Below are 10530 nucleotides of genomic sequence, written 5' to 3'. Positions count from 1 at the left end.
GAAGATCTAGAGGCTGTTCCATTAACGATGTGAGTCTTAGGATAGCTTGAATTGAGGTGTGATCAAGAGGGGAAGGTATCACAGGTATGAGATGATATTTGAGGAAATTCTCAGAGGCAGACACTTCCTGAATGTGGTAGGCTATTTAACCTTTATTGAGAATTAACTTAACAATCCTTATAATTGTCCTATGAAGTAGATATTGCTATGTTCCTATTTTATTGATGAAGAACTTGAAAATACAAGATTTAAGTAGTTTAAAAGACACAGATAGGCAGAACTATGCTTCTAATGCTGATTGTACCTTTAACAACCACACCAGTGTTTCCCAACATTTTTCACATCATGACACAGGCAGAACATGATAACATTTCTGAATTAACTGGAATTAATGGACAACACACCCAGGACCTTTAAACTTCCCTCTAGGCTGAGAGGAATCATGATCTTGGCACAGTGGTAATTTATTTGTGGCAAAACCCATAGTTTATTATCAGATAAATTCTGTACCGTGCTACAATGCCTGTATGTTAGGGATCAGTGCGAAATACAAACGGTTAGGCAGGGTAAATCTGAATTATGAAAGATTGTATGAAAACCAGGTGATGTCATTTGGATTTTATTTGATTGATGTTAAAGTTCTTGAAGAGTGGCAGTATAGTAAAAGGATCTGAATAATTGTATGTTTTAAGAATGATTTGTATGTTTTAAGAATGTCTTAAGAATGAGATATTTATGGAATAACCATCTTTGGGAAGAAAAGCTATTTTGGATATGATGAGATGTAGAAAACAGTAAGTGTCCCTTTGGGGATATCTCATTATTGGAGTTAGAGAACTGGCTGAAGTATCTTGCTACTGGAGAAGCAGAAGTTGGTTTTGGAGATGGATGTTTTTTTTAAAGTAGCAACCCCAGGAGCAATGCATGAAGTCGTGATCCTACATTACCTCCATATAAAAGGGTCATCAGTGTAGAGGGGAAAAGTCAACGGGTCAAGTATAAAACTCCCAGGATAAGCAGAGGGAAAATGCTGATAAAGAAATGGGGGGTGGTGTGGTGTAGAAATCAGTCTGTGAGAAAGGAAGAGAAACAGAAGTGCAACATTAGAAAATAAATGAGAGGTCATGTGAGTCTAATTTCCCTTGCTCGAGTTTTTTTACACTATGCTTGCCATATAATCACCCTACTTATGCTTGAGTACTTTCAGTAATGGAAAACTTACACTCTCCTTGGCCAGCTTATAACATCTTTGGAAAGCTGTTCATTCCTTTAACTTTTATCCAACTGTAGGACAGAACAAAACCAGTTGCCTTTTCACAGATCTAAAGAAAGCTCTCCGATAATTTCCCTTCCCCTGCCTTTGTTTTTCCCCTCCAAGATGTTAAATGTGAGGACTTATTATTCCTTTTTATTTGTCCCAAAATGACTACACTTATACTTTAGGAGGTTGCCCTTTTGACCTACAATTTTTAATTATGGTAGAAGAGTCTTAGCCATGAATTTACATTTATTGAATTCTATATCATTCCCCTATCATTTCTCACTGTCATATCTCACCAATCGTATCATATTATCATCTCACTTATCATATCTCCTTTATCATTTCTTACCTTCCCAGGCCCCAGAATCCTAACGTTTCAGTCTGATCTCCATAAGTAGTCACTATTACAACCCCTCTGATCATTTTATATGCCCTTCTGATTCCACTTTTCCCGACTGTAAGGGATGTAGTATAAGAGCAATGTCACGTGAGCCAACAAAGGGAGATGTTTCAAGAAGGAAGGGTTAGTCAATGATGCAAAAAGACAGGAAAGATGAAGAACTAGAAAAGTTTCTTAGACTTGACTGTTAGGAAGATGATGGTGAGTTAGCAGAAAGTAATCTAAGTAGTAAGATAGATAAAGAAAATATTTTTCTTTTTTAAATCACAATCCTTTAAGCTGAAAAATGACAGTCTGTAAACTGAAATGCAGACATGGAAAATTGAGTTGCTTTTAATAAAAAGTGTGCAAAGCATTGCATTTATTACCTAGCAGCAATTTTTTATTGATTTTATTGATTATTTATATATTGGCAATAATGCCTTCATTCGGGATATTTATACTTTGCTGTATTTTCTCGTATGTCTTATTTGAGCTTCATATAGAAATGTAAGATTTTACAGATGAAAAAATCAACTGCCTGAACACTTGTCTGAGCCCATCCAATGTATAGAAGAGTAAAGCTACATTCAATCTCAGTTTTACCACACACAGATCAAAATATACTCCCTCACCTAATTTTATTTGAGACATGTCTTTGATTTGACTGACCTGGGTATTCAAATGTGTCAGTAACTTACTCATCTGTGTGGAATCAGAATTCATGACCTTGGCTGCACAAGCATTTGCTCTAACCAACTTAACATACTAGCTGCTAAAGACTATTAGTTCCACAGAACTAAAAGTAATGACATAGATAAACCAAAGCAGTAGTAGTAGTAGTAACAGTAGTATTAATCTCATGATCCCTTGATAAAATTAACACATTAGCCATAATAAAATTAACAAACATTTGATTGCCTACTGTGTACCAGGTATGCACTCTTGTATCTTATTTAATCTTCGTGACACCTTAAGAGGTATTTTTAATCTCATTTTACACACGAGCAAACTAAGACCTTCTCCAGTTTACTGGAACAGAAAGCAAGGATGTGAGTCAGGATCGGATTTGCTTGCGAATCTCAAGCACCAAACAATTCCATATTTTTTTTTCCTGTGACAATGGAAAAAATTCAGCAAAAGGGGTATGAAGTCATCCGCAAGGGATGTGAATACTCTACATACAGACAGTTTTTGTCCCATTTCCTCCCGCTTTCAACATCAGCCTTTTCCATCATAGTGACTTCCAGTCTCCCAAACCCATTCTTTTCTCATAACACATTAACAGCAAGGTGGTTTCACTCACCCTCCTGCTCAGAGTGTGGACCCTATGACTGTCTGTATACTGCGTTCTCTGACGCATCAGAATCCTTCACTCCTTTGCCCTTCCCGTGTCTGACCTAGTGATCTCAAGATGTTGGATTGCGCTACTGCTGACTGACTGCTGAACACTGCCAAGTCACAAAGCAATGTTAACAGCGTCTACTATAAATGTGTGCTGTCTAATCTCACCAGGGACCCCGTGGCTACTCCACGATTCTAATATTCATGCTTGGTTAATTTTCCATCCCATTCGCCAAGTGGCTTTTTCTAATTATTTATAACCTCTATAAGACTTTAACCTTCTGCCTTTCTGCCTTCTCTTTAGCACACATGTTGTTTCCTATATTACGGAAGATAACAGGACCTCCCAGACCCAGCTACTATAATTTTCTCCTCCTCCACTACCTTTTTATCTCTACTTATCATTTTTCCTCTACCTCTTGCTCACAGCAAGATGTGTGTTTTCCTCCTGTGTATTATTCCACTTGCCCAGAGATATTCCTCTCCTCACTTCTCGAGAACCTCCATTTAACAAGGCATTCTCTTGCCTTTTTTTTTTAATGCCTGCCTCTTTTTGGCACCTTCACTTCTGCTTTATGAAAAAATAAAATGAAATAAAAATTAAAAATAAAATGTTTCTAGGCTGCTCACCTTTCACTGCTCTGCTATATTTCTGAACAATGGAGTGATTATATCTCCTCACTCATTTACTTGATCGCTGACTTCTCACCCAGTGCTTAATACCTTTCAATATGGCATGGGCCCAACATACATTCCAATCATTTTTAGCCTAGTAAAGTGAATTCTTAGAATGTGTGCCAAACTCTGAAGCATAATGATTAGTTTGAGTAAAGATTAACATACAAATTAAACCATTACAAGCATAGCTGTATCCATAATTACAGTGCTTAAAAATTATTTAGTTGGAGAGAAGTATAGAGAAAAATGTAAGTAGGGAAGTGAGAGACTTTATCAGAAAGATTTGTCAGAATAGAAAGGGAAAAAAGGCATGGAATATGGGAAGAGTGGATAGGCTTGCACTTGAGATGTTGTCTGAAGATTACGGGGGGCACTGCCTGTGGGAGTCCCATATTAATGAATGTGCTTTGCTGCCATAGCTAGTTGTGGAAACCAAGCAAGGTCCTCGGATACCTCTACACTCTCTGTAGCCTGAGTCTCCCATCTCTTCCCCAATGTCACCGCAGGGTTCCAGATCCTTAATACCTAGGTGACTGTAATAGATATTCAAATGAGGTACCTGCCTGCACATTCTTTTCTCTCCCTCTCAATTTACCCTACTTGCTGACATTATAACCTGATTTTCTTTGCATCTAGCAAGAACAAAGATATGTGAATGAATGAAGTGGCCAATGAATGAATGAATGAATGAATGAAAAAAAAAATCCCAAAGTTATATAATCACTTTTTCTAAAGTATGCAAAAAATAATTACTATTCTACCAGAGCCAAGAAGCCTTGGCCAGGGAAGGAATGGGAAATAGTGAAGGTCATTTTAAGATACGTGGGACAAAAAGAAAAAAAAAAAGTCTGCTTTTCTTAAAATTCAAACATTAAGGAAGTAACTTAATGTTACACACACAGACATACACACATACTTTACAAAATTTAATTTGCAGAATAGCATTTTGTGGTCTGCGTTTCACAGAAAGCTAGAAATTATATGGAAGTAGAAGTTTATTCAAGTTATAAATGGTGAAAGTCTCAACATATACTGATTAGACTATAAGCAGTCAGTTCACATACTAAAATGACAATAAAATTGACAACAATGCAGATCGCCAACGATTTTATAGAATCACTCAAGTCACAGACTGTCTCCAACAGATAAAAATGCATCAAAACTATGAATATTTTTAAGTATATGGTGTGCTATTCTGAATAAAGTTTGCAATTTCCTACTTCTTTCCTGTCTGCTCGTCATCTTACTCAGCTTTGTGCTCTTTTGCCTTTTTGTTTCAGGTAGAGTAACCCCCTTCATTGTTCCCTGTAATGCAGGCCTTGTGGTGGAAAATTCTCTCAGCTTCTCTATGTCTGGAACCTTATGATTGCACTCATATGTGGACTAGAAAAATGAAAGCAACAAGCAAAAAATCAAATAAACAAAAACTCATAGACACAGTCAACCGCTTAGTGGTTACCAGAGGGAAGATGGGATAGAAAAGGGTAAAGGGGGTCGAATATATAGTGACAGAAGAGGAGGTGACTTTGGGTGGTGAATATACAATGCATTATACAGATGACGTATTACTGACGTGTACATTTGAAATCTATATAATTTTATTAACCGATGTCACCCAATAAATTTAATTTTAAAAAATTATGAATATTTTACAATGCAATTTTATTGTATTATTAAAATTGTTTTGTCTGCACAATTATTCTGTTGAAAAAGGCATGTTTTCATTTTCATTTATAATTTAACAATTGCCATTTGTGCAAAGTATATCAGTTTAAAAATTTGTTTAATTCTATCTGTAGGACTATCACATTATTTTTTTATTTCTAGGAGATAGTTGAAGTTTATATTTAGCTCTTAAATTTATTTAGAACAATCTCAACATGGTTTGAAGAAACTTGGAATCCAACATCGATTGGATAATTTAGAAAAAGTTCAAAGTCCAAAATAATGTAAAAATAAATCTTGTGAAGTGGGAATGAAAATGAACTAACCTGTTGATTTTTCCTATGGGAAATAATCTTATGAAAAAATAAAATGATATTGCTGGTGATGCTTCAGGTAACAGTTTCAGCAGAAATTTTTAAAAAGGAATCGATAAGACATAAGAAGTTGGACTGCAATCTGTAAACTACTCAGGTTGGTTTGAATTCAGTGATCAGCAAGGTCTTTGTTTAAATCTGCTTATGAATAAATTACTTTTTTCATGTCAGTAGAAAATCAGAGCCTCAGAGCCATCTTGGCAACTGTGCAGCATTTGACACGATCGTTTTTTAGTGATGAATTATCAGATGGCATTAACTGCAAGTTTTATTTTTCAAATGAAGAATCGTGCCCCTTGTCCCTGCACACTGTTCATGGATCAGCGAGCTTCAGGGTCAGGCCAGGAAGGACTTTCACTTTTGTCGTGTGCTTCTCTGTGTAACCTATACTTCAACTTTCGTCCCTTGCAGAGGTTGGAGTGATTTTTTTTCTAAACTTTGCTTTGTTGATAATATTCATGCACTGTCTTTAACTCAGAATCACCATGTTTAAGGCAGGGATAAGCAAACATTTTCTGTAAAGGGCCAGATAATAAATATGTTAGTCTTTACAGCCACATGGTCTCTGCAGCAACTCTCAATTCTGTAGTTACAGTGCAAGCAAAGCTGTAAGTAATATTTAAAGAAATGTACATGGGTATGTTCCAATAAAACTTTATTTACAAATACATGCAGCTGGAAGAATTGGGCCATAATTTGCTGACTTCTGATCTCAGGGAGTATCTTCATGTGGAGGCAGGGAAATAAGAGTTTCAAGGACTTAGGAAATATCAACCTCTCATGCTGTATAATTCATTAGGTTTCGGAGACTCCAAGAATAAGTATTACAACAAAATGCAGCACTATAGAAACCCAGATTTGCTTTCACAGGTTGCTTTTATAATTATTCATAGTCTATTGACTGAACAATTCCTTTACTTGACAATCATATACTCGGCACCAATGATGTGACCAATACTCTATTGTCGATACAAAGTATAGTAAGCCCTGATCCCTAGGACCTACACCTTTGGAAAGAAGTGATATATCAGGCTTCCATATTAAAAAAATAAGCTCTCAGTTTACTTTTAGTTTGTCCCCACCATGTCAGTCTTTTATATGTGCTTCTACATCCAACACTGCTACTTCCCAACTCAGTCTAGGGGAAGACAGACACTGATTTTGAATTTCTCTCTGCTCTCATCCCATTACTCCCATCCCAAGGAATTTGGAAGTCAGTGTTCCTTTTTGCTTACTTTATTATTATTTAAGAAAAGAGATTCAAAATACTAGCATACTGTGTCATACTTCTTTATTTTGAGGTTAGGGGGAGTTGGATTTCAGTTCCTGTATCTCACTGCAGTAACAACCTGAGCAGTCATTTCGTTTCCCCTGGGAAGACAGCTGAGGTAGATAAATGTATTTTAAAAATTCACTCTTTAAAACTCATGCTTCTGGAGAATAGCACATGCAGACCTAAGAGGAAAGAGCAGTAGCGGCAATTTTAACATTCCTCCAGCCTGCCACTGTGACTCAGCTGAAAAAAAAGTAACTATATAGATATTTTTTAAATGGTCCATTCATTCCTATTTCTAATAGATTTCAAGCAGTATTTCTAATCCAATGTATTATCAACCTTAACAGCTGATTAAATCATAAGAATTGAAGTGCTAGGATTCGAATTCACAACCTTGAGGTAAGAAAAGATTATGTCATCCAATGAGGAAAACAAAGTTTGTTTTTTTTTTAATTTGACGATGAGAATAATGATAATGCCATAGACAGTGAATCTATAACACTAGAATTCAAAATAATTCAGTAAACTAGTTGAACTCTGAATTCCTTAGACTATGTAGTAATTAATATTTTAAAACAATAGGATTTACTGTATTTGAACTTTATGTAATCAGTAATTTTTGTGTCTTTTATACAAGAATGATTCTTGACTATTTAGGCCATTCATTATGACCAAAATGGGTGAATCTTCCTAGAAAAATCTTTGTAATTATTTCCAAGCTACAACTTTTTGTATTCACTTTATCATTTGGTAATGTGTTAATTTTTTCAAAATTCTTTCACCTTGGTAAGATACCGATATGTACTAAATTATATATCATGCTCTTATAAAATTATCATCAAAATAAAAAAAAAATGAAGTTACCAGATTACAACATTCCTTAGAATACTTATAAGTCATAACTTGTATATGTGAAAGAAAGTTTATTTCATAGATACTGACCCATTAACTAGATTAAACTGAGGATATAGCTCAATAGTTAAAATTGGCTTCAGTGTAGGACTGTGCCAATGTCTAACACCTTATAACATGACTTACAAGTCCAGCAATGACTCTGCAAATGAAAGAAAAGTAATATGGGCCATAGGTTCAACTCTAGCATCAAGTGGAGTGAAATAAATGTTCATGCATGGTAAATCTTGGGTTGCAGTTTCTGAGACAGCTTAGAGTGAGCGAGAGAGGAAGTCCAGGGATGAGAAATATTCTCTGAGAGATCTCATCCCAGCTTCTGTGTCCTCCCCAGGATCTGTCACTGCGAAGGGGATGAAGAGAGCCCCCTCATCACACCCTGTCGCTGCACAGGCACCCTGCGCTTTGTCCACCAGTCCTGTCTCCACCAGTGGATCAAAAGCTCAGACACGCGCTGCTGTGAGCTCTGCAAATATGACTTCATAATGGAGACCAAGCTCAAACCCCTCCGGAAGGTATGGTATCTGCAGGAACTGGTTTGAAAGACAGAACTTGCAAAGCAGCTTGCTTTAAAAAGTAACTTCTTTCCCCAATAAGATTTGGCTAACCTGCTAATATCCATGTCTTGTATCGGGCTGAGTATGTATAATGCAGCCAAGTGTTTGCAGATAATCCTTCCTTCTTCTCTGTCTTATATTCTAGGGCCTCTCAGTTTTATATCACTCTTCAAAGTCAAAAAAGTATGAGTGTAGGTATATGTGGATATACGCAAAATATACTTGTAATTCAGTGAATTGATGGTAAGAGCAAGAATGTTGTACTTATGGAGGTCAGTTCCTAAGAAGGTTAGATAACGGATTACATTAAATGATATGAGCTCATCTAATTTCTTGAAAGTCAGGCATTAGGTAATAGAAGGGAATAATTTCTCCTATAAGATGTGGACTCTTATAGGAGAAATTTGTGTTTGCCTTTGTTCGATGGTTCATGTATAATTAGAGCAGTTCGGAAGAAAAGGTATTATTTTTTACATTGTGCATCAAACTGTAAGAGAGAGGTAAGTATTTTTTATCTATAAGCTTAATCTTTAAATTCCTCATTTATGTTATATTTTTCTTTAAAATGAAGGTAAAAATATGAGCCAAATATAAAGTTAGCGTTTCATTCAAAACTAGCAAAGGAAAACCTGTAGAAGATGCAAAGACAGTGAACTTTATGTAATTCCTGCCTGAGAGTATGGAGACTGCAATTTAAATAATGAATCTGCCTAGAGCTGCTTTTTCATTTAAATTAAGTGCAAGGAAAAAGTGGATTAAAAAGAACGTTGCTTGGAAATAAACATGATGAGTCCCGAGATAAACAGAGATGTAAAGCAAATAAGAATATCCCAATAGGCATCTGACTGGTGGCTGGCCATCACAATTCTTCATCAAATCTGTAAATTATGGTGAGGGCGAATAGCATTCTCTACTTTTGTGGTAGCCTTGATTTTAAAAGTTGGCAATGGTTTAAAGATGTCAAAACTGATGCAAAAAAAAAATGCCTTTGGGATGCATGTTGTCTTTTTTTAAAACATATGGGGTGACCTGAGTACCAAAATGTGTCAGTCCATGCCTCTGGGCCCAGAGCAACCAAATGCCAGAAATAGAAATGGATCTTTACTCCTTGCCCTTTGCTTTATTCGCTGAGCAGATGCTGTGTGCTGTCTCAAGTAGCTAAATGACACATTGTACTCCACGATTCTGCAAATTTCTCTTCTAACCCCTCAGGGAACTACAAATTGTTTCAGAGCATCTGTATATTTCTCCGTAGTCTTTTTCTTAACCAATATCTATATAAAATTTTCATTTCAACTTTGTCAAAAATAATATTTCAATTTGAGAGCAACAATCTAGGATAATAAAATATTAACATTTTCTCTTCTTCATACTATCTGCCCCTCCCTTATGTTTTGCATAATAAATAATACAGGAGTCTGTACGGAACTTGAAAAGTCTTCTTCTACCTTCAGCTTTTATAGAATCAACCCTTACATATAACTTTGATCTTTTCTTAGTATTCCATTCTCAGTAATTTGCAATCCTATCAGGAAATTTTTTTTCTCAACTAACCTGTTTATAAACCAGAGAAATGCAGTGAAAACATCTGTCTTTTTGAATGACTATGAATATTCATTGTGTACTAAGAAGATAATAAATATCTTCTTAGTAATGAATATGTGGCGGCAACCTAGTGGGCATCTACTATCTGTTGATTAATGAAATATCCTAGCTTTTTTTTTTAGTATTTCCTTTGATTGGTCATAAATATGGATGAAGGACAGCATGTCATCATCCTTTATTTTTAATAACATTTATGTATCTATAGAGAATTTTGAATCTAATCCAGAGGTCACTTCCTGACAGCCCACAGATGTGTTTTATTTGACCCACAGAGCTTAAAATTTGAATTACTTATCAATATTTAACTATGTGATTATTTCATGTAAATAATCCATCTACATATCTGTATTTACTAGAACCACATTTCCACAAGACAACAACCAGTAGAGCTAAATGGTGACTGGTCTTTTTAAAAGGCTATTTGCTTTCCACTTTTCCACATTTCTCATCCCTTTCTCTCTTTCTGATCCTGAGACCTCGTG

At 35.7% G+C, this 10530-nt stretch overlaps 1 protein-coding gene across 34 annotated transcripts in view; it reads left to right on the top strand.

The window, feature by feature from the left end:
• The window catches only part of MARCH1 (membrane associated ring-CH-type finger 1), a 574299-nt gene that overhangs the window by 527736 nt on the left and 36033 nt on the right, over nt 1–10530 (top strand). For all 34 annotated transcript variants that reach the window (XM_025050350.1, XM_025050351.1, XM_025050341.1 and 31 more), the window contains one exon: nt 8221–8401. In XM_025050350.1, coding sequence (XP_024906118.1) covers nt 8221–8401 — 181 coding nt within the window. The remainder of the gene's footprint in view (nt 1–8220; nt 8402–10530) is intronic.

This window comes from Pteropus alecto, unplaced genomic scaffold, assembly GCF_000325575.1.
Source record: "Pteropus alecto unplaced genomic scaffold, ASM32557v1 scaffold166, whole genome shotgun sequence".
Lineage (NCBI taxonomy): Eukaryota > Metazoa > Chordata > Mammalia > Chiroptera > Pteropodidae > Pteropus > Pteropus alecto.
This window is presented reverse-complemented; position numbering and strand designations above follow the sequence as displayed.